The sequence below is a fragment of the Calidris pugnax genome, unplaced genomic scaffold (assembly GCF_001431845.1).
Source record: "Calidris pugnax isolate Ruff unplaced genomic scaffold, ASM143184v1 scaffold32, whole genome shotgun sequence".
In the NCBI taxonomy this organism is placed as follows: domain Eukaryota; kingdom Metazoa; phylum Chordata; class Aves; order Charadriiformes; family Scolopacidae; genus Calidris; species Calidris pugnax.
This window is the reverse complement of record NW_015090783.1, coordinates 11323590-11348576: the sequence shown is the minus strand read 5'-3', so window position 1 is coordinate 11348576 and position 24987 is coordinate 11323590. Positions and strand designations below refer to the sequence as shown.

The following is a 24987-nucleotide window of genomic DNA, read 5'->3' as shown; positions in this document are numbered from 1 at the left end:
AGCTTAGGATATTCAAAATTGTTTTATTGAAAGATGGGCCGAAGGCCAGGATTCTGGGGTCCTCTTTTATTCTTTCCATGAAATTCACCTTTATGCAGACGGCCGGCACGAGGCTGATGCAAAACTTAAGAGCCATTTAAGCTTCGTCGAATGGGGCTTGTGAGAGGCATAAACATTGTCTGAGCTCTTTGCCTGCCCCGGAGCAGATTTATCACTCAGAGTTCAAGACGTCCCAGGATTTATCAACTTTTACAGGTTTTTATAGATTTTCTATACGCTAAGTGACACAGAGAGACAGTTTGTAAAATATAATGACAGCGAGGATGATCTGTTGCGGGCCGCAGATGGCACAGCAGGACAAGGGCTCGTAGCTGGCGTTTGGAAGTGCTACTACAGGAGAAATAATAAATAAGGATTAAATGGCTTTGCTTTGGAGGAAATCCTTTCATCAGCTCCTGAAGTCTTTATTCCACTGTAACTTGAGTAAATATCTCACCTCTTGGAGTGCAAGCAACAGCAGCGCAGGTGTTCTGTTTTGTTTTCTATTCTATTCTATTCTATTCTATTCTATTCTATTCTATTCTATTCTATTCTATTCTATTCTATTCTATTCCCCTGTATGGCCAGCCCTGTTTCTCGGGACCCCGCACTCAGCTCTGGCTGTGCCCAGCTTCCCCACCCCATCAGGGCTGGTGGGGTTAATGGAGAAGACCTCTCCATCCACGGAGACACCTCGGGTGAGAAGTGCAGGTGCCCAGAATCTCCTCCTGGAGACTTCTCACAAGTCTTGAGAAATCCGTGTCCATGCTCCACGTTGTCCCAGACCTGTGTGTGGGGCTCTGGAAGGGCAGGCTGAGATCAGGGGCTGCAGGGGGGCTCTCTCCCCCCCATTCAGGCCAGGAGACCCAGGGGGGACGTGTTTCAGCCCCTGGGCTACGCACCATCAGCTGTTTATTGAGGGTCTGTGCTCTCTTGGCTGCTTTGTGTAGCCAGTAGTGCCATGTTCGCGCTTTCTCAAGTAGTAAACACCTTTTCCTGTTTACTTTCTGCCAAAAATAGCTAAGTAGCTCGGCAAAAAAACCCCTTTTAAATACCCCCAGCACTTCCAGAGCACGGGGGGTGTGTGTGTATGGCAGTCTGTGTGCGTGCAGATACTGAAGCCTTAGAAACCGCGTGGCTGGTAGCCTTGATCACAGCGAGACAAATGAAAACGTGCTTCAAGTGGAGATGATTCACTCTGGCTTTAGTCCTTCCAGCTATTTTCCCCGTTGCTTCACATTCCTCGGAACTAGAAAGCGAGACTGTAAAGTGAGGGAGGGAGAGGCTGCGATTGCCGCATCCCGTGCGCAGCAGCAGCTGGAGCTGGGATGAAGCAGATGTGGTTAAGTCTTTGGAAGCTGAACCGGGGATGTTCTTGGTTCCTGCAGCACCAGAACCTGCCCGTTCTCCTCACAGCGGAGGTTTTGGCTCAGGAGTGTGATGGGAGAAGGGAGGGAAGCGATGCTGGGTTTGGAGGGGAGTAACTCCGGTCGGAATCTGCCCCCCAGCTGATCACCAGCCCTAATTACACTCTGACTTCAGAGCTGATGCAGTTGCACAGTCAGCTGCTCCCCCCCTCCTTTCTCCCACCTGGATGAAGTCACCTCATCCAGGAGGCCGGCGGAGATTTCTCCGCTGAGGTTTTTGTAAGATCCCTCCTCGTCCCCGTCTCCCCGAGCCAGACAGCACCCTCTGAAAGGGGGCACCCACCCCCGCCACTGCCAGCACCCACAAACCGAGGTGTGAGAGGGGGAATGTCAGAGTGGATGCCCCTTGGGCACCTCTCCTGCTAATTTGCACTTAGATGGGTGCCTTTCTCTGAGCACTTTATTAATTAAGGCTTGGAGCCCACCTATGAGGCAAATAAGTCATTACTGCCCTCATTTTACAGCAGCAGCTGAAAGAAGCGGTTTGCCCAACGGCCACAAATCTAATCAGTGGCAGAACCAGGGACGAGCGAGTTCTCCCGGTCTCCTGTGATACCCAACATGCCCTGTTCCTACCTGGAACAAAATTAATGGCTTCCCTAAAAGTTAACGTTTTTGTTAACGTGATGCAAATGAAGATGGAGCAGCCAAAAGAAGGAGCCCTGCAAAAGAGAGGGCAGCCAGGAATCCTGCAGGAGCGCGGGGATAAAGGCGTCATCCCTCGTGCTGAACCACAAAACCATCCTCCCCATAAATTACACACCTCTTCTCGTCAGGAAATTTAGCGGGAGGGCTCAAGCATAAATTTAAAAGAAGCTTTTATTGTAACCAATGCATCAATATAATTAAAACCAAACACAATTCTTTTGCTTTCTTTAGGCTGGAGAGAACCCTGTGCCCTTGGAGAAAATCGTTTCCCCTTTTCCTACAGGGAATCCAGAGCCTGAGCAGCAGCTGTGAAGAGTGGGGATAAAGAAAGAAGTGGAAGATGTTGGAAGCGCTTTGGGCGACGTGAAGAAGGATTTGCACGGAAGGAGCTGTTCAAGGGCCCAGCAGCAAACCAGAGACACATACATGCTTATATATAGAAGAATGTAAACCCTCCTGTATGCATACGTTAAGACGTGCATGCCTTGTTGAGAACGTAAGCAACATTCCTTGTAGATGATGGTGGTCTGAGCACTCGTGCTCCTGCAGTCTGAGTCAGAAGATTAGTGATGTCCTTGCTGTCACGCGAGCATTTTCTCCACCCCGCCTTGTTGATGGCAGCGTAAAGGCTCCTTTCCATGCAGCAGGGTGAAAAGTAATGTATACATCCAGAGTTAAACCCTGTCCTGGGAGACCAAACCTGCTGCCAAGGGGCCTGTCCAGGCGGCGGTGGTGGGGAAGGGGTGCTTGGCAGCCTGGGCGACAGGCAGTTCGTGTGTGTATATAGTAAGCGCTATGGCACCAGGTGAGATAAGCTTTTCTTATGACTTTAGTTTCTCTGGTGCTACATTTAATATTTGTCTGGGGCTAAACTGCCTCTCTGTGGTGCTACAGTTTCCCCAAGAGGATGTTCTGAAACACGGGACAAGGAGAAATCTATTTTGGTTATTAATATTTATACACAAGATGCAAAAAATAATACTTGTTGAGAAGGTGCTATTTTTTTTTTTTTCTTTCTTTCTTTCAATCTCTGCATAAATGAAGACAAAACAAATAATCGAGCCCAGAACTTTATAAAACTGATTTTCTTTGGGGCAGTTCTTTTTCTTTTGATGGTTGGGAGCTTGGGAAGCAGCATTCACCGGGGTGGCTAAAGCCAGCCCAGCTCTTTTCACTGCTCTCCCGTGGCTCCGGAGCTGGGAATTCTCCATTTTTTTTTTTTTCTTTCTTTCTTTCAATCTCTGCATAAATGAAGACAAAACAAATAATCGAGCCCAGAACTTTATAAAACTGATTTTCTTTGGGGCAGTTCTTTTTCTTTTGATGGTTGGGAGCTTGGGAAGCAGCATTCACCGGGGTGGCTAAAGCCAGCCCAGCTCTTTTCACTGCTCTCCCGTGGCTCCGGAGCTGGGAATTCTCCTGGCTGGTGACTGAAGCAGTCCCAGATCCTCTGAACCAGGGCAGAGAATTCTATCTAAACCCATGGATAGATTAAGGGTTAATGGGAGAACTTGTCCTGAGTCAAAGGGCTTTTTTCAGTCTAGTACTGAGCGCTTTTTTCCTCGCAGCCAAAACTACCTGTGGGATTCAGGATACCTTCCTGGCACTATTTACAGCAATCGTTATGCACAGGTTTTTAGAAACATTTCTTCCCAGCTTCAGGTATTTGCACCAGAAAATTTGTCCCCCTCCTGGCGGGGGGGGGACTTGTCAAAGGCATAAAGGAATGTTAAGAGCCAAATTTCCAAAGGAAGATTGGCTCCTTGGCTTTTAAAAATACTTCCCAGTCAAGGACCAAGCCCCGTGGCCACTATGTCCCGGTCACAACCTTTTTCACTCCTTCAGGAGGAATGTTTCTAAGCAACCTAAGAGCTAAATTCTCCCTTTATCGAATATTCACCCACATGTTTTGGGCCCCTGCGTGCCTATTCCTGGGTATTATCCATCCAAGTCCATTCCCAACCAGCAGAAAGGGCTCTGCTGAAAGAGCAGATTGTTGCTGGTGAATCACCTTGCCCCGGTTTGTGGTGTGTGCGGCGCTGGGAGGGATCCTGTAGCTGAGTGTAGTTTGTCTGTTGATGGAGTTTGGTTGGTCTCAGAACCACAGGGACCGATAAAACCTTTTCCTACCATTTGTGGCCTGATGCTGGAGAATACTCAGCATCCTCTGCCCCGTCCCGGCTCGCTCTCCTGCTGAGAGAAGTTAAATTCTTCTAGCAAAAGGAGGAGCCTCAGCTGATGCCGGTGTTGCGAGTTGCTGGATGTGGGCAGAGTCTGAGAAATCCAACTTTCTGCAAATCACTCAAAGGAGGAAGTGAAACGGCGTGGGCGGTATCGCACCAGCCCAATTTGAGCCGAAAATAATTGATCAGGAGGAGGGGATGCAGCACTTTGGTGTGGAGGAGGGACAGCGGGTCCCCCCTCGCCCTCTGAGTGTGTTCCTGAGGGCGAGAGAGAGGGCTCTCCTGCAGTTCCCTCACCCTCACCAGTTATTAGCTCCCCAGTTCTGAATGTTTAACGAACTTCTCACCCCAAATGTGCATTATTCCATTTTCCCTTCCATCTCCCGTGCGTAGGGTGTGCGCTGCCCGTGGGGTTTCCTGCAATTCCTGCAATTCCAGCTGCAGCCATGAGGATTCTTGTACCATTTTTCCCAAAGAGGCAATTCCCCTGCAAGGTTACAGCGAAGGGAAGGGGAAGGTCTCTTCTGACCAGAGAGGCCCCACCTTGGGAAAGCCCCTGAAATCAGTGATCAACCTCAGCAGCGAAGCGATTGGCTCCTCTCCCTCAGTCCTAACCCTCCATGGACAGGCTTTTCTGTAAAAAACCCAAACCCCAGAACTTCCAGGGGTACAGTCTCCTCCTCGGTGGTTCCTGACACTGAGCAAAAACGTGAGAGGACACATCAGAAATGTTATTCTCATGAAACAACCACCAAATCCGTGCTGCTTCCCAAGTGCAAACAAGGGCAGGTCTAGTACCCCAAATCCTGCTTTAATCTTGATTCTTTTCATTCTAAATTGGATGTTTAGTGTGAACTAAGGGTTAAGTTTTGGAGACTTTCATCTCTTAGTTGCTGGGAGAGAAAGAGCTTCCCAGCACGTTATAGCCAGCGCTCTCTGTACATAAAGGGGATGACTTCCTAGAGGGTATGTATTTGTCAAAGCCTTACATTTTCTGGTCTAATTGTTACTCTCGAATGCCTCCATTTTTTGACAAGGGGTGTTTTTATCCTTTTTAAAATCCCTGATTTAACCCCGCTCGGTGTTTGTATTGGCAAAGCAAGCGTGCTGTCTGATCCCCTAGTGCTCTTCTCCCTGCACTGCAGCAGCGGGGTGAAGGTAGGAAACCAGCACAGTTCCTCTCCCCGCTCTCCCCTGATGTTTTTGTTTGGTGGTGGTGCTGTGTTGTTTTTTTTTCCCGGCAGCCCAGGAGCCATTGATTTTGATGAGCTTCGCAGTTGCGCCGCCGCGAAGGCTGGGGAGTGCTCTCTAAATGAGAAAATAAAAAAGAAAAGAGCTCATCTTAGGTTTCAGCAGACGGTGCGTGTGTGAGCCCGAGGAGGGGGTTATGAGATCATAGTCTGCACCAAACGCCGCATAATGTGGCTGTGAGGAAAGTCTTTATTAATTTTTAAAGCAGCGCTCGCCGAGAGAGCTCCCTTCGCGTATCGGAACTTCATGTTTCACGTTAAAAAAGCAGGCTGGTGCTGACCAGCCTCTCCCCTCCGCCCATCTAAACGTGTCCTTTGGCCAAATTAATTCTAGGAGGGCACGGCTGCCTGCCTGGGGGGGGGCTGGGTGACACCTGGGACAGGATTTAGCCCATTCACTCCAGATTCCTCCTTCTTCTCTCTCAGAATTATTTTCAGTAGGTAAAAAACCAGTAGGAGTGGCACCAGTTCTACCTCCCGCGTTGTACGGCAGAGCCTCCTTTCATGGGCACTTTCATGGGCTCAGGAAGAGGCATCACCCAATAAAAACATACAGCAGATCCCCCAAATCAGTGAGTTGCCAGTGATGAGGGATGAGAAACCCATCGTACTTCTGTGTCAGAGCACGTCGGCACGCAGAAATTACCCTCATTTAGCCAAGGCCATTACTAAAGCAATTTACTTAAATCAGAAACACTTCTCAAATCAGCGTAATCCGATTTGAGAATTTGCTTTGTCTCTATATCGTGCTGAAATTATAAGGGTCTTCCCTCCACTGCAAAAACAGAAGCAGTTCCTTCTGATGACATGGGTTAGAGCTTCGGCTGAACTGGTGCCGTGTCTACGTCCACGTGCACCTCAGAACCGAGCACCTTTCTATAAAAACATACAGCAGATCCCCCAAATCAGTGAGTTGCCAGTGATGAGGGATGAGAAACCCATCGTACTTCTGTGTCAGAGCACGTCGGCACGCAGAAATTACCCTCATTTAGCCAAGGCCATTACTAAAGCAATTTACTTAAATCAGAAACACTTCTCAAATCAGCGTAATCCGATTTGAGAATTTGCTTTGTCTCTATATCGTGCTGAAATTATAAGGGTCTTCCCTCCACTGCAAAAACAGAAGCAGTTCCTTCTGATGACATGGGTTAGAGCTTCGGCTGAACTGGTGCCGTGTCTACGTCCACATGCACCTTGGAACCGGGCACCTTTCCCTGCTGAAACAATTAGAAAACACAATAGAAAGAAACAACTTGGTTAAATATTGCTACGGCTGCAGTTCTGTGCTCTTTGTCAGGGAGGGGAGCCACAGGAGGAGGGGGAAGGGTTTGACCCTGCAAGAGGGGAGATGGAGCTGAGATGTGGGGAAGAACTTGTTTGGTGTGAGGGTGGGGAGAGCCTGGCCCAGGTTGCCCCGAGAAGCTGTGGCTGCCCCATCCCTGGAGGGGTTCAAGGGCAGGTTGGAGGGGGCTTGGAGCAACCTGGTGTGGTGGGAGGTGTCCCTGCCCAGGGCAGGGGGTTGGAACTGGATGAACTTTAAGGTCCCTTCCAACCCAAACCATTCTGTGATTCTGTGAAAATAGTTGATGAGAAGGACAGCACAGTGCATCTAACTTAATATTTAATTTTAATTTTCCTACAAATGGTTTTAAAACATCTCTCTGTGATCTTGACCGGAGCCTGAAACACAAACTACCGGTGGCTCCAAATTAAATCCTGGACCCACATTTTTGTGTCTACGTCAAAACCTCCTGCCTAATACTCTCCCTCCACAACAGGCAAACAAAAGCTTCACAACTTTTCCTGGGGCAAAGCTGCTCACAGCACGTTGGATTTGGAATCCACACCGTGTCTCCCACTGTGAGGTGTATCCCCGTCCCCAGCACAGGACACCCCGTGCTCTCACAGCACGTTGGATTTGGAATCCACACCGTGTCTAGACCCTGCAGTGAGGTGTAGCCTCGTCCCCAGCACAGGACACCCCGCACCCCTTCCCTCTGCCCATCCTCCGGCTCCCATCACGCACCACCGGCCCCACGGGGGTCTCCATCAGCTCACACCCCGACCCCGTCTGCCACGGGACAGCTCTGCCCTGGGCAGCCACAGGGAAAAGCTGACTTTTCCAGTCAAAACCACAGAACTTCCATTTCCCCATCTCCAGCAGAAATTTAAAATTACAAAAGCCAAAACAATTGGTTGGGTTTTTTTTTCCTGACAATATTTATTTGAACCCCCGAGTGAATTTTTGTGTAACTCTGATCAGACTTCAGTGTTTGCTCTACTTGAGCATTCACTTGCATTTCAAAAGTTTTTTAATATTTACAGAAAGTGACTTTGGAGCTTGACCAATATTCACTGAAAAGCATCTGGGCATCGATTTGCCGTTATTAATTACATCCCTTATTAGTTACAGACGCCACCTCAGTGGGGAGCAAACCCAACTATATCGGGATTTCGTTTTCCTGGGTATTCACAGCATGACCTTTCCAATCGATTTGAAGACTGGGGTTTATCACCAAAAAAAAAAAAAAGCCTCTTCCCATCATTTTCAGTCCTGAGGAGGTTGGCAGAGTGTCCCCTCTGCTCCAGTCGGGACAAACCAGCTGAACCGCGGTGAATACCCAGTTCCTCAGACGTTCCCTGTTCCCTCCTGGCTGGATGGAAACTCACTGTGCGATGTGTCTGCTCTCCCCAAGGCAGCAGCAAAGCCTCTGCTCGGCTGCCCAGCCGCGTTCGGAGGGCTCCCGGTCACGGGGGGATGGGGCTTCACTCTTTTGTAAAAGGAATTTCATATGCTGAGACTCTTTGTACATATTTATAATGACTTTATTAAAAAAAAAAGAAAAATAACTGTTCAATGGCAAAAAACGGCTCCGGTTTTCATTTCCTGAGTTGTGAGCAGATAATTTCTTTTCACAACACTGTTTCTTCAATAAATTAGAAAAAAAAAAGGACTATAAGAATGGCAAAAAATATTCCCAGTACTTTCTCTTCCTTACCACCAAATAAAAATTAGTGATTTTGAAACAGTGCATCAAATGCTGTCTGTAGTGCAAGGCTCACACTGACCTTCTCATACACTTCTCCAAACGCATTTTCCAGGAGCATTTAGGAAAAAAAATCTGAATTAGAAATGGCTTTTCAAACCTTTTGAAAGCAGATACCACCAAGCCTTTAATTAATTGGGATTGCACTGAAAATTGATGCTGAAACCTTTCACAAATTGCCTGCCCACGGGCTGATCTCCCCTTTTAAGGTACCCTCGTACATAACAACCTTTCTGTGCCCACTGAAAACCTCGTTTCCTTCCTTACTGAGCTCCCTTCCCCATCCCAAAAAGGCTATTCCCATGGGAGATGGCCACTGGATTCCTTGGTTTATTCCTCCGCTTCCACGGGATCCATTTGACAAGAATCAGATCGCTTTGTCTTGGCAAGTAAAGCTTTTTCCTCCTCTGCTTCCCTGTATCCCTCAGTCCAGCTGGGGAGGGTCTGCCCTGCTCGGGCTCTGCCTCTCTGCGCTTCTCCTCCAGCCCTGCTCAGCTCTTACGGAGATGCTGAGCCTTCATCCCCTCACCATCAGCTCCCCTTCGCTTCCCTGCTCCCAGCAGAGTCCCCGGGCAGGCGGCAGTGGGTACCTGACACGGGCTCGTTTCCCCCAGGTTGGCTTCTTCCCGATGACCCACTCAAGCTGGATTGGAGCCGCTTCCATAGCAATGAGCCTGGGAGATGCCACCGCTGCCTCCTGAGGCGCTTTCTCTGGGTGTGCAGCGAAACAGCAGGGGCTGTTTAGGGAAAGAGAAAGCTCCGGAGCACAAACTGCAGCGGTGTCTGTGTGTGAGCACCCCCAGCAGAGATGGGATCACAGCGATACCCAGTCTGTTAATTCACCTGCTCACAACACGAGGAAGCTCCTCCAAGAGCTTCTCCTTCTCTGCAGACATTCAAACCCACCTGGACACGTTCCTGTGCAACCTGCTCTGGGTGGACCCGCTCTGGCAGGGGGTTGGACTGGATGATCTCCAGAGGTCCCTTCCAACCCCGTGTGACTCTGTGATTCCTGAAGCAGAGGAGTTACAACCAAGTCTCCACCGTCACCCTTCCAACCCCATGTCATTCTGTGATCCCTAAAGCAGATGAGTTACAACCAAGTCTCCACCGTCGCGGGTGGATTATCCAGGCTGGCTCCTCCAGCTGCTTCTCTATAATTCTGCCCTCCAGCCAGTAAATCCCACTAACCCCAGTCTCTCCAGGGGGGCCTGCATCCTGACGCCCCAGCATTCCTGGTATCCACAGTGCTGTGTGGGCTCCGGTGCCACGTGAGCACCTTAATTCTGGGTTTGGGCCCAGGCAGGTCCTGGGTGGCGCTGGGTTTTAACACCAGTAAGGTTTGCCCCAAGGGGCTGCGCTGAGGAGCGTATGGCAGAGATACCTCCATCTGGGATGGTCTCTTGGTTAGGATCTGAACTTTTCATCTCAGAATCAAACTGGACTTTAATCTCCCCCCGGCTTTCCCCCACCTCCCCATGTCCTCCCCATATGTCAGGAAATCAGAACGTCTGACCACGACAATTAAAGAGGAAAAACATTCCCAAGAAAAGAGAGTGTCATTTCCAGCTTTGCTACCGTGGTCTTTCCCAAGTTCCTTTGAGGTTTTATTAAGATGGCAATTTGTGGAATCAACTGCAAACCCCGACCCCTGGGAGGTGATGGTTCTCCCGTCCCCCATGAACTCTGGGCACAGGGCTCTGAAGCACCGTTCTGGAAGGGTTCTCAAAGGTAATGCAACAGCAACAGCCTAATTCCATGCAGTGACAGATTCAGGGCCATTTAATGTGAAGAATCTCACCAGCCGTGAGCCAGAGGACAGTTTTTTTTACAGTACACCAGGTTCTACACACACAATTCACAGTATGATTGCTTTATACACACAATATTTATCTAATGCTAAAAGGACAGGACAAAAGGAAACATCCCAGGCAGTTTATAACCAGGGACAGTCAAGAAAAAAATCTTGGCTGTGGCTTTACCGTGGCGTTTGCCATAACGTAAACCACATCTTTCTTGCCTTTGAGGATAAAGTTTCCAGCTACTAACAATTGTTCTGTCAGCTCCTGGAGCAAGGACAACAAATCCACAGGCAACTTAATAGGGATCACCAGATTTTCCAGCTCTTTCCTCTCCCCACACAGGTTACTCCATTTGTGGCTACGTTTTGGTTTCAGTACACCTGGAAATGAGCAGAGGTGGTGCCATCCTTCCAGCAACGCAGGGTTTCCACCGTGACAGAGCGACAAAGGGGACAGGTCTTCTCCCTGTCGAACCAGAGGCAGAGGCACTCCTCACAGAACACGTGCTGTGGAGACAAAAGGGTGTCAGCAGGATGGGGGCAGGAGATCCTGGCTCATCACTAAGTGCGACAGCCACAGCAGCAAGTAAGGATTAAGCCCAGGTGGGTTCAGTTCAGAGGGTTTTCTCTACCCTGTTTCCATCCTCAGTTCCCTGGGTTATTTCACAAGCTTTTCCTTAGCTCAAACAACCCCCTTCTTCCCCCTCCTCCTCCCTGCACTCGCTGTTTCCTGCTCACATCACCCAGTCTCAGCCAGTAGCTTCCCAGTCCCAGTTTCCCCTCCTCTATAAATGTCAGTTTTCACCCATTATCTTCTCCTCTCATTTCTATGCTGAGCCACATCAGGATTGTCCCCATGACCTGCCCTGGGTACAAAGGGTGCTCGGGGGGGCGTCCATCCAGGACACAGAGGGGAAGAGCAGGAGCAGGGCAAGAAGTGGGGGGTTAGAAGCTGTAAGAAGCTGAGACCCCCCCCAACATGTGGAGTCAGCAGAAATGTCATCAGACTCAGACACAAAGATAGGTTCTCTGGGGCTTACAGCTTGGTAACATCTGCACAGATGTTCACAGGAACAGTAAGAGACACTTTTGACGCAGAGGTGACCTACTTTAATTTGACAACCCTGTTACAAAGTATGGGAATGTTAAAGCTCTCCAAAAAAAGGCTCTTGAGCTTTATTTTGATATCACAAGAAAGCACACACCCCACCACTTCCATGCCCAGAAATGGCTGAATCGTTCTGCCCAATGTTTTCCTGCACACAGCCACACAGCAACCAGAGACAACCTCCAGGATGCACAACTACCACCACGACAGGCAAACATGATGGAGGTACAAGCAACAGAAGAGGAAATCTTGGGGAAGCACCACCAGATGTGCCACAAGGCACTGCCTTCACTGCCCTCGGACACATTAACAGAATCCACAGCAGCACGGTGTGTTCAAAGGGTCTTACTCGCCCCAGATCAGGGTTATGGCATCACTCAGAGCACGCTGTTCTTAAGCTCTAGGCTTTGCCAGTGGTTACCAAAGGAGAAACACCACAATTCCCACTGACTGGCAGCACTGACCAACTTCTATGTGCAGAACTCCTTTTATTCCTGGCCAGGGGTACAGAGGCCAGACCATGATTACCTGGTGCTGCACCAGTCTTCATGTGCCCTGTCGGGCTCACTCTGGATCTACGTCCCTCTGGTAGCACTTGCTCGTCATTCAGCTGCCCATTGACCATCCACTGTCCCCAAGGGTCAGATAAAAACGTCTTGCATTCCAGATCCAGGATCTGGAGTGCCAACTGGCAGCCCCTGGGCTACCAGGGTGCTCTTTTCCATCTTAGTAGCCATGATCACCAGGACAGATTGGGGGCTGACCTGCTGGAGAGCAGCTCTGAGGAAAAAGACCTGGGAGTCCTGGTGGACACCAGGATGATCATGAGCCAGCAATGGGCTCTTGTGGCCCATAAGGCAAATGGCATCCTGGGAGGCATCAGGAAGAGTGTGAGCAGCAGGTGGAGGGAGGTCATCCTGCCCCTCTACTCTCCATGGCGAGGTTCCATGTGGAGCACTGTGTCCAGTTCTGGGCTCCCCAGTTCCAGAAGGACAAGGAACTGCTGGACAGGGTACAACAGAGGGCCACAAAGATGATAAGGGGCCTGGAACATCTCTCTTAGGAGGAGAGGCTGAGGGACTTGGGTCTGGAGAAGACTGATGGGTGGCCTCATCAACACCGAGGGACTTGGGTCTGGAGAAGACTGATGGGGGGCCTCATCAATACTTATAAATAGTTAAAGCGTGGGTGTCAGGAGGATGGGGACAGTCTTTTCTCAGTGGTGCCCAGTGACAGGACAAGAGGAAATGGGCACAAACTTCAACATAGGAAGTTCCATCTAAACATGAGGAGAAACTTCTTTGCTGTGAGGGTGGCAGAGCCCTGGCAGAGGCTGCCCAGGGAGGTGGTGGAGTCTCCTTCTCTGGAGACATTCAAAACCTGCCTGGACACGTTCCTGTGCAACCTGCTCTGGCAGGGGGTTGGACTGGGTGGTCTCCAGAGGTCCCTTCCAACCCCATTATCGTTGTGTGATTCTGTGATCAGCCCCTGAAGAGTGGCTCAGCTACCACGAAACCCTGGCTATCCAGGAGAGGGCAATAAATATCCACTAGGACCTAGATCAAGACCCAGCAGATGATTTTAGGAGTACCTAGGCTAAGTGTGCCTCTCCCCAGCTGCAGAAGTCAACCAAATGAATGCCACCAGGGGAACATGACGTGGGAAGCTCAGGGTCTTACCTGGCACATAAGGATGAGAGGTTCCCTGAATTCCGCTTGGCAAATGGCACAGATGTCACCTGCCTCACTGCACTGCTGGCTGGTGGCACGGACTCCATAGGTCTGTTAGGGAGAGGTGGGAAAACATCCCCACGCCAAAGGGTTTGAAGATAATCTGGTTTGTGGCTAAGCATACACTTAGACACGTTTTTTCACACCCAGAGTCCCTGTGTGTCCTGGGAAGGACACTGGTGTTATGTCCCTGTGTATGGGGGAGGGAGCTCTGGGCACCAGCACACCGAACACGGGGAGTCTGGAGCTCTCTGCTCTCTGTTTTGTTTTCCCCTCGAGCTGACTCCATCTTTTAGTGCCTCCTCTTGTGGAGCAATGATAATGAAATTTAATGAGCTCAACAGGGAGCTGAAAGGATTAATTCAGCATCATTTGCAGAGGTGTTTAGTTAGTGGGAGGTATTATTATTAGCAAGTTAGACAATAGCAGAAAGAATAACAGGAGCAGCACCCACAGGCTTCCCACTTTTCTTTTTAAATACATGGAAAGTAAATGTTGCTTCTCCTGTTGTAGTAACAGTAACAGGGAAAAAGGAAACATGCTGAGGAAAAATGACCAGCCCAAGCCCACAGAATAAGCAAGACAAGCTCAAACAAAGTTCCTTTCCCCTACAATCTTTTTTCAGATTTTCAGATTTTACCATTTTAAAATATAAGCCAGAGTATTTCACTGCAACAGACCTTAATAGCAGCACTGCATAATGCCATGCCTGGGATAACTTCTGTGTCCTGCAGGATCTCTTCAATGTCACTGCACAGCAGGCATTACATACCTCCATTTAAAGTCTCTCTCACACTCTGCACTACAAAGTCTTGTCAGCTTCTTGCAGTTTTGGTCTCAGTGGATTAATCCATATTACACAGGGCTTTCAATCAGACCAAACAGGCCAGACCAGCTCCCATCTCTTACCGTAGCTGGGACAGAGCAGGTATGAGAAATGGTTCTTAACATCCCTGAGAAGAGATACCAGCTTATCCAGCCACGATACTGGATTGTTTTATTCCATGAACTTCATACACTGAGCAATTTTCAACCCCATCATTTAATAGTAACAAGTAAGCTATGAAACTGGTGCAATATGTCTGACTGCTTACCTGTGGGGTGCAAAGGACCTTCAGTGCCTTCCGGACACTTCCCACACGACCACAGATGTCAAAAGACTGCAATAAAGACATTCCATTTCAGAAACTTTTCACAAAGTGTGTGTGTGTGCACACGCACATGTGTGTACAATCCAGAAACTCAGGAAACACGTGGTACAGTGTCTCCAAATGGATATTGGAAAGACCAAAAAAAATCCCGAGTAACAATGGTGCCGAAAAATATTTTATAATGATCATGGAGTATGTAATAAATGTGAATCGACAGTGCAGAAGGGTAGTCCAAAAAGCTCTGGTAACAACAGTCTGCACACCAGGGGGACTTTACAGGACAGAAAGAGGAGCAGGCATTGGGGGGTTGCAGAAGGATAAATTTCCCAGCCCCCGAGGGAGGAAAGGACTAAAATTCCCACCCTGAGAAGGGAGTACCTGAAAAGCCTAGAAGTGAGGTTAGAAAACACTGCAGGCAGCTGGAGGAAGAAAGGGCAGTCTTTTCACATGGAAAAGGCAGAAAATGTCTTTCCTTAGCCTCTGGGGAAAAGGGGGATTTCCAGGGCAGGCAGAGCCACACAGCTTGACACTTCAAGGCCCAGATGGTGCTATGAAAGAAGGGGTGGGAATGGCCCGTCCGGCCGCAGAGAGTGACAGCAGAGTGCAGTGATTACATGCTACCGTGAGAAGGACAGCCTGAGGAATGGGAAGGACTGAGGCTGAGTTGCTCCCATCCACCTAGAGAGTGAGAAACTTAAAAAGCCAGGAAAGAAGTGAATTTCCAGCACGTTGGTACTTTGCAGACTCCCAAAGAGCAGGGGCAACACCACGTCCTCTTCTTCTCCCCTCCCTCCATTGCCCAGCAAACATGATGTAAGTGCATCTGGAGAGCGGGGCTCATTCTGGGCTCCCCATTAAAGACTAAAAGCAGTTCAGAGAAGGGCAGAAAATGAGCCTGCAGAAAATGATTTCTGCAAAGAGACATAAATATTTACAGTTTGGCTGAGCAGTAGGAAAGTAGAAGGAAAAGATGATAAACTACCTACAAATATCAAGGGGCTGAGGAAGAGAGGAGACACTCAGCAGTCTGAAAGTGAAGACAAGGGACTACTAATAAAAGGGAAAACAATTTGATAGCCCAATCTGGTATGCCAGCTTCATCTTCCCTATCTGCTGGCAGAACACAGGGAAAAAGACACTATGAACTGGACAAGATATGAAGAAATGAAGAACAGCCCTGCATTAGTTGGGAGAAGGGCCAGATGACATAACAGGACCTTTCCATTTCTAACCTGAGTGAGAAGCAGGGAGGGCAGGGGAAGATGCGATGCAGAACATGCAGAGCTGCAGTGGACTCGCAGGACAAAGGCACCAGAATGCCTGGAGTTGGCTTTTCAATTTTTTTATTTTTTTTTGGTTAGCATGATTAAGTGGGCTCACCGCAGGGAATGCCAATGAGATCATCATGCAATAGATGTGGAATCAAATGAAGGCACCAATAATGCTTCCAGTCAGCACGTAAAAAGGCTCCCAGGGTCCTTCCAGTAATGCTTCCAGTCAGCAACTACCACTCGAGGCTGCCCACTACTACAGACTCTTTCTCTTCTAATAAGGATAGGGACCAGCTCTTTCCCACAGCCCAATTCACAGCTTTTTCTGGTTGCTTTGCTGATCGTGTGCCTTCAATGCCTTTGCTCTGGCTCTGATGGCTCCTCTTCTCCCTGTCCATTTCCCTCCTTCATTTTTTTTTTCCTTTGCAGTTTCCTGCACCCCCAAAAGATGCAGGTTTCAGTATTCTCTTCAACATCCATTTATCACCCCATGCACTGAAGCCTATGTTGCATCCTATCTCTAACAATAGGACTGCAACAACTGGGTTCACAGCCAGTGAGTGCTTCTGGTCAGGACAGGCGAAAAATAACATCTGGATGCCAAAATCAGAGATTCACAGTCCAGACAGAGACACCAAGAGAGCTCCCATCAGCTACACTACCTACAACCTTCTGAGCCTCGAGCCTGCCCTTTGTCTAGGGAAAGGGGCTACAGCCCTAGCGGAGCCCTGGATTTTTGCCAGGAGCACAGAAGGTCTGAGTGCCAAATTGGCTTCTGTGGTTTTTCTAATGTGGTTTGTGGCTTTGCTAATGCGGACTCCTTTGGGTATATTTTCAGTGTCTTAGGCAAGGAATTAGACCTGAAGCTCTTGTGATTGTAAATGGGATGCGCGCACCTAGTATTTCATGATCTGTATTGGAAGAGCATGCTCCCACTTTTCTTTCCCTTCCAAGCAAAGTCTCCAGCATGCAGAGGTCTAACCCTAAGCTGGACACCTCTGTGGTACTAAGGAGTTGCCACACAATGACCTGGGCCATGTTCCTGCACCTATCACCCTTCAGCTGGCCTATCCATCCATTTACACCTCTGATGAACTCAATGAACTGAAGGAAGAACATGCATGTTAAAGGCATACGCTGTTGCCAAGGCACTTTCACACAAGTGTGCCCCACAGTCCTCATCCTAAGTTATACTCAAGGCCAGCAAACAGCTGTTACGCTGTTGCCAAGGCACTTTCACACAAGTGTGCCCCACAGTCCTCATCCTAAGTTATACTCAAGGCCAGTAAATAGCTGTCCCTCCTCATGGAGCTCCTAAATAATAGATGGACAGAACTCTTCAAAATGAGATTGCTTTTCCAATCTAGGTTATCGCACCATTTTTAAAGGCTTCATAGTAGATCAAGCTAGCTCAGAAAGAACTGCTTACACCTATGTGTCAGTACCCTAAATGCATTAATAGCCCTTCCTGGCCCCTATGAGCCTCACCTGGGGTCACCACCCCCAACCCCTGCTCATAGGCCCAAGAGCTCTATTTAAGCTCAGCCCTGGAGGTCCCTACTTCATGTTTGAGCTGTGCTGTGTGAGTTTCCAGCTCAGGCATAGCTATCCCTGTGCCTAGCTATAGATCCCATGGATTTGGACACCCCAGCACACAGAATGACTTCCCACCCTGACCCTAAACCTCTCCCATCGCTACGGCTATACCCTGTGGTTGTTAGACTGTGTCTGACCCTGGCTGCCATCACCAGACCTGATCCTGACTTGTGGACTGATACTCTGGCTTTATCTTGGACCTGCCTCACCATCTGAAGATCTTGTCTATTACCTCCAGGCCTGCCCTGCTCATCTTGTTTGGGTGCTGTGGAGCTGGGCCCTGGCTGGTGAGGCCATTGCCCTGCCAGCCATGGTTTTGTGCTTGGCTCCCCTTTCTCCAAGGAGCAGATGGCCCCCAGTGCTTCTTCATGCTATGATGATTTCTCCAGATGTAAGAAAAAGCATGTGAGACTGCAGGTAAGCATCCATCTCTGGGGGGGATACCTGAAAGATCACTTGAAATCTGTCCTTGTACCTGTGATCTGTGTATTACCTGGCCTCATGAGCCAGAAGGGCTGGATACTGTTGTCTAGAGGGGATCCAGACAATGAAATCTTTGGAAGGGACAAAAATCCTCTCTTGCAGCACAAAGAACTGGAATCATAGAGCTGAGAGAATGGATGGGTGTGCAGAGAGCTATGCTGGTCTCGTGTGTCTCTTATTCTGGTACTGTTTGCTCTGTTTCTGGCCTGATCACAGGCCTCCTGTGACCAAGTCACCTCACTTCCCATGAGCTCCTCTGCCTATTGTGCTGACAAAAACTGTAAATTCCTGGACAGCAGAGGTTGCATTGCCCCATTCCTACGCAACATATAGCTGCAACAGTAGCCACATGTCCTGCTCTATCCCTACACACTTGGGACTCTTCTAAATAAGCCCCATCTATTCAGTGTGCCTGGTTTACTTAGGCAGGACTTGGGTGATGCTCGCTCTCCCTGCTGCATTCAGTACCGAGTGACAGAGTACCTACCCTGCCCTGACAGGCAGAGGAAGGCTTAGAGAGAAACATGTAACTGCCTGCAACCTTCCTCCCAGTGCTGCATTTAGAAGCCTGGAGAGCTAACCTCTCTTCCTGTACTGGTTCCACAAGACTGCACTCCCATTCTCCTCTAGCCTTTACAGAAAGGCATTAGAAAGCAGCAATGACTTCATCAGCCTGATGCAACACCACACGAGCAGTCGCAGACCTTCCTTTAGCTCAGCAATGCCCACATACTGGTGAAGCAAAATGCTTTTAGCAGCTCAAGCACATGGTGTCCCCAGCTGGTGCAGCTTTCCTTCCTGGGAAGTGATAGCAACAATCAAAAAGGTGTATTTGTTCCCCTCTGCTGTGCTGCTTTCTCTGCTCTTGCTACAGCTCCCATAGAGATTATTAACATGGTGATACTCACCTTGCACAGGCTGTACAGAATGATCAGGATCCCACCTAGGAAGTAACTGCTGGATGGATCATCTCCCATGATGTATTTATACCACAGCTGGATGGGGACAAGGGAGCGGAACAGCTGGCTCAGCTCCTCAATAATCAGATAAAACTTTCCCTGTAAAACAAACAAGTGATACATGATTACTATTAGAAAAGCAAAATAAGAGCACTTAACAGGTGCAGGGCTTATAGGACTTGTGTTCATTGCCCACCTATGTACTTAAATGGTGCATCACGAGATGCATAACAGGTGCAGGGCTTATAGGACTTGTGTTCATTGCCCACCTATGTACTTAAATGGTGCAAAGGCCAGTATTCATGAGATGTGACTTGCTGTGCAGCCATTCAACTCAGTGCCTAGAAAGGATAACTGTCACTTCATTGTTTCTTAGTGTTCCTCTTGCTCTGTCATTTATCCAGCTATTCTACCCTTTTGAATCTTAAACTTATAGAGCAGGTTATGGATACACACCTTATTGCTTATCTGTGCAATGCTACTGAACGCTAGCACCAGAGCTTAAAGCTTACAGGGATGAATATGATGTCAGTTGTAGATAACAAAGGAAAGGAATGAAAGGTAAGTCTCCTTGATGCTATACCCCCTTCTGAAGGTACAAGAATTTAAATGTAGTTTGACATCAGTCTTCCTGACAACTTTCTCATCATCCCAAAGAATCAAGCTAATTACCTATTTGCCATTATCCTTCCCCTTCCACTCAGGTGTGTGTTGGATCTTGTACATCACACAGACAAAAAGTCTGGCTCTGGGAAAAAAAAACCCCTCAAGGCATTTTAAACTCAGAGATTCCAAACCTTTCCAAGGACCTGAAGGAAAAGAAGAGGGAAGGGGAGAAGCATGCTGGCTGAAACACTTCTCTCTCAAAAGAGACTCAAAGAATGGGCAACATCCTTTGTAAACCTTCACCAAAGCTGTCCTTGCCATTCTGGTGTTTACTCCAATTAGAGAGCTTTCCTTCCTTGAAGGACACCTGTAAGGTAACATAAACTCCCTCCTGCCTTACTACAACCATGGTGTGCAACAATGGAAATGGATTTTTCTTACTATGTAATTTCTATTTTAAAGCACCTAAGACTGGGGCTGAGAAGCTGGCTAAATAAAGCTATCTAATTTAGCCTCCCTCTCCCCCCCAGTCTTAATGAGGACCTGTTTATGTTCTGTCCCACACTATTTAAAAGGGACAGCTGGTGACAGGCCACTAGGTCAGGGCAAGTTGTGAGCCCAGTACTATGCTCAACCTGCAGTGACATTATCTGGACTGATGGATTTGGGTTTTGACATGTCAAAATTCTTTTATTTGATAAGATCGTGGAGAAGGGGGAAATTCCCCTGGAATTTTGCTGCGTTGTCCCAGCTAGCTTTGTCATCGGTGATGTCATCGCAGGTCAACCGTTAATTGGTGAGATTTGGAGTGGGGATTAAGTCCTCTGCAATCCACGAGGCCAGCAGCAGCCCCTCCCCAGGGTCTGGGAGATGAGATCACTCGCAGGCCATCCTGCTGCAGCGAGCAAATCGAATCCTTCAGAGAGCTCTGGCATTCTCATGATCTCATTTCCCCCCTGGGACAAGGAGTGAGGTCACACCAGCGGTTGCTAACGGACCTGGGCTGCTTTCTTCCTCTTTCCATCCCCTCCTCCTCCTTAATCCCAGGTGGCATCACATAGCAAAAAATATAACAGCAACAATCTGGGGGCCTAAATGCAAGCAATTTATTAAATTAGCGCAGAGGTCTCTATCCAGCCTCGTGCTTCAATACAATCATCGTTTATTTCAGGAGCCCCCGTGACAGAGGGTCGCAGTCTGCTAATGACTATGCTGTCACCTCCTTCCCTTCTCACAGGCGGTTCTTTCTCTGCCTCCCCCTCCTCAGCCAGCTCTGATGAAAGCCACCAGCAAGCTAAAGGCAACAAACTGCTTTCTCTGCCTCGTTCCTCCCACCAGGCTCACAGTCAGCTTCTTTTATTTTAGCCTAACCTCTCTTCCTGTACTGGTTCCACAAGACTGCACTCCCATTCTCCTCTAGCCTTTACAGAAAGGCATTAGAAAGCAGCAATGACTTCATCAGCCTGATGCAACACCACACGAGCAGTCGCAGACCTTCCTTTAGCTCAGCAATGCCCACATACTGGTGAAGCAAAATGCTTTTAGCAGCTCAAGCACATGGTGTCCCCAGCTGGTGCAGCTTTCCTTCCTGGGAAGTGATAGCAACAATCAAAAAGGTGTATTTGTTCCCCTCTGCTGTGCTGCTTTCTCTGCTCTTGCTACAGCTCCCATAGAGATTATTAACATGGTGATACTCACCTTGCACAGGCTGTACAGAATGATCAGGATCCCACCTAGGAAGTAACTGCTGGATGGATCATCTCCCATGATGTATTTATACCACAGCTGGATGGGGACAAGGGAGCGGAACAGCTGGCTCAGCTCCTCAATAATCAGATAAAACTTTCCCTGTAAAACAAACAAGTGATACATGATTACTATTAGAAAAGCAAAATAAGAGCACTTAACAGGTGCAGGGCTTATAGGACTTGTGTTCATTGCCCACCTATGTACTTAAATGGTGCAAAGGCCAGTATTCATGAGATGTGACTTGCTGTGCAGCCATTCAACTCAGTGCCTAGAAAGGATAACTGTCACTTCATTGTTTCTTAGTGTTCCTCTTGCTCTGTCATTTATCCAGCTATTCTACCCTTTTGAATCTTAAACTTATAGAGCAGGTTATGGATACACACCTTATTGCTTATCTGTGCAATGCTACTGAATGCTAGCACCAGAGCTTAAAGCTTGTAAGCTTTAAGGGATGAATATGATGTCAGTTGTAGATAACAAAGGAAAGGAATGAAAGGTAAGTCTCCTTGATGCTATACCCCCTTCTGAAGGTACAAGAATTTAAATGTAGTTTGACATCAGTCTTCCTGACAACTTTCTCATCATCCCAAAGAATCAAGCTAATTACCTATTTGCCATTATCCTTCCCCTTCCACTCAGGTGTGTGTTGGATCTTGTACATCACACAGACAAAAAGTCTGGCTCTGGGAAAAAAAAACCCCTCAAGGCATTTTAAACTCAGAGATTCCAAGCCTTTCCAAGGACCTGAAGGAAAAGAAGAGGGAAGGGGGAAGCATGCTGGCTGAAACACTTCTCTCTCAAAAGAGACTCAAAGAATGGGCAACATCCTTTGTAAACCTTCACCAAAGCTGTCCTTGCCATTCTGGTGTTTACTCCAATTAGAGAGCTTTCCTTCCTTGAAGGACACCTGTAAGGTAACATAAACTCCCTCCTGCCTTACTACAACCATGGTGTGCAACAATGGAAATGGATTTTTCTTACTATGTAATTTCTATTTTAAAGCACCTAAGACTGGGGCTGAGAAGCTGGCTAAATAAAGCTATCTAATTTAGCCTCCCTCTCCCCCCCAGTCTTAATGAGGACCTGTTTATGTTCTGTCCCACACTATTTAAAAGGGACAGCTGGTGACAGGCCACTAGGTCAGGGCAAGTTGTGAGCCCAGTACTATGCTCAACCTGCAGTGACATTATCTGGACTGATGGATTTGGGTTTTGACATGTCAAAATTCTTTTATTTGATAAGATCGTGGAGAAGGGGGAAATTCCCCTGGAATTTTGCTGCGTTGTCCCAGCTAGCTTTGTCATCGGTGATGTCATCGCAGGTCAACCGTTAATTGGTGAGATTTGGAGTGGGGATTAAGTCCTCTGCAATCCACGAGGCCAGCAGCAGCCCCTCCCCAGGGTCTGGGAGATGAGATCACTCGCAGGCCATCCTGCTGCAGCGAGCAAATCGAATCCTTCAGAGAGCTCTGGCATTCTCATGATCTCATTTCCCCCCTGGGACAAGGAGTGAGGTCACACCAGCGGTTGCTAACGGACCTGGGCTGCTTTCTTCCTCTTTCCATCCCCTCCTCCTCCTTAATCCCAGGTGGCATCACATAGCAAAAAATATAACAGCAACAATCTGGGGGCCTAAATGCAAGCAATTTATTAAATTAGCGCAGAGGTCTCTATCCAGCCTCGTGCTTCAATACAATCATCGTTTATTTCAGGAGCCCCCGTGACAGAGGGTCGCAGTCTGCTAATGACTATGCTGTCACCTCCTTCCCTTCTCACAGGCGGTTCTTTCTCTGCCTCCCCCTCCTCAGCCAGCTCTGATGAAAGCCACCAGCAAGCTAAAGGCAACAAACTGCTTTCTCTGCCTCGTTCCTCCCACCAGGCTCACAGTCAGCTTCTTTTATTTTAGCCTTGCTTCCCCAGCAGGCTGGGCTGGTCACCGCTTTCTTTCTCATTGCATCAGATGGAACTTCGGGATGTTCCTCCCACCAGGCTCACAGTCAGCTTCTTTTATTTTAGCCTTGCTTCCCCAGCAGGCTGGGCTGGTCACCGCTTTCTTTCTCGTTGCATCAGATGGAACCTCAGGATTCAACATGTGAGGCATCAAAGCTGAAATTTTTCTACAACAGAAGTTTTTGAGGCACCAAAAAAACGAGAGCCCACAGGAAGACATAAGGAAAGATGGGTCACAGGAATCCCTAGAGGTCCAGCTACCCTGCAGAACTGGGAAGTGATAGAGTGTGGCTCTAAAATGATCATGCAGCAAGTGACAGATTTTAAATTTCTAACAAAAAAAAAAATAATCTCCACCCTTTACAGAGCTTTTATAATGCCTTTATCTAATGCAAGTCCTCAGTTTTCAATGGCAGCTGCAGGATATTGGGATTTCTTAGCAGCTAGATACTTGTGAACAGCCTCACAAGAGTGAAATTGAGTTTTAAACGGGTGCATCTCTCCATCCAGCCCATTAACACCACTCACTTGACCATTTAAGAGAGGCCTATTGATAAGCTTAGAGTGATTACAGTGAGGAGGGAAGCATTACAAGCACAGCTGAGCATCATTTAGAAGAGAACTAGTGCTATGGTAAACACTTACAGAAACATAAGGTTTGTCAGGTACCTCAGGGCAACACACCAGCCCTTTTTTCAAACAAGGAAAAGTGCCTAGAAAATCAGAATTAATTCTACAAAGGGCTGCAGTGGAAGCGGGGTCTTCCTTCTGAGCCAGAAGCTTAGAAAATGAGGAGTTCTCCCTATAATTTCAGCAGCAAAATTTAGCCTTCTGATAGCAGTAACTCATTGCAGGTGGCACCTAGAATTGGTAAGTGCACTCAATATACCTTTGTCTTCTGCTTTGCAGCTTTGTTATATCTTGGCTAGGTTATATCTTGTATCTAGGCTGAAGTTTTCAAAGCCAGATCCTTGTCTCGAGCTGTATTGTGTCTGAAAACTTCAGCTAAAGCACTTCAGATATTTCTCATCAAGATCAGGAAGAGCTGTGTGTTATATCAAGCACAAATACAACTGTTTCTCCTGTGCATCTGACTGGTCTTCCTTCTGAGCCAGAAGCTTAGAAAATGAGGAGTTCTCCCTATAATTTCAGCAGCAAAATTTAGCCTTCTGATAGCAGTAACTCATTGCAGGTGGCACCTAGAATTGGTAAGTGCACTCAATATACCTTTGTCTTCTGCTTTGCAGCTTTGTTATATCTTGGCTAGGTTATATCTTGTATCTAGGCTGAAGTTTTCAAAGCCAGATCCTTGTCTCGAGCTGTATTGTGTCTGAAAACTTCAGCTAAAGCACTTCAGATATTTCTCATCAAGATCAGGAAGAGCTGTGTGTTATATCAAGCACAAATACAACTGTTTCTCCTGTGCATCTGACTTGGAAGAGCAGCTTGAAATAAGGCAAGGCCCACCTCCGTTAGGTGTAACCCATGTAAATCTGGGAATCTTCTCTTGAATACACCCTATAGACCTTGGAAGAGCAGCTTGAAATAAGGCAAGGCTCACCTCTGTTAGGTGACTTCTCCTATTTCATAAAAATCCATGTAAATCCGAGAATCTTCTCTTGAATACACTCTATAGAGATTGAGCAGCTCTCTAAGATTAGCAAAAGCTATTTTTGAGCCAGCCTCTATAGATGACAGGACTGTGCTAGAGCCAGCCTTCCAGACCAAGTGTATCTCCTTTCTGGACTGCAGGGATTAGATTAAATTGGTTATTACCTGAAATTACAGCTCCTGGTTAGAGTCGAGTCCAATACCAGGAAAGTTCCTGTTCTCATCAAGCCTTTGCAACAGGTTGGAGTTAACTCCTGAGTAAAACGTAAGGAGCACATTCTGACCCTGCTTCCTCGGCAGGTTCCTGTAGGAGCTGACAGTCTGCTGCTCCTGTTATCAAGCACTTCATTAGCACAAGTGGCAAAGGACTGTGCTGTGG

At 47.9% G+C, this 24987-nt stretch overlaps 1 protein-coding gene across 2 annotated transcripts in view; it reads right to left on the bottom strand.

Annotated features, from left to right (window-relative positions):
* Positions 1 to 10348: 10348 nt before the first annotated feature.
* Positions 10349 to 24987, bottom strand: part of RNFT2 (ring finger protein, transmembrane 2) — a 45543-nt gene continuing 30904 nt past the window's right edge. For both annotated transcript variants that reach the window (XM_014964968.1, XM_014964978.1), the window contains exons 7-10: positions 20998 to 21147; positions 14328 to 14393; positions 13183 to 13284; positions 10349 to 10902 (exon numbers count right to left, since the gene is read on the bottom strand). In XM_014964968.1, the coding sequence (XP_014820454.1) occupies positions 10768 to 10902; positions 13183 to 13284; positions 14328 to 14393; positions 20998 to 21147 (453 nt within the window). In that variant the 3' untranslated portion in view covers positions 10349 to 10767. The remainder of the gene's footprint in view (positions 10903 to 13182; positions 13285 to 14327; positions 14394 to 20997; positions 21148 to 24987) is intronic.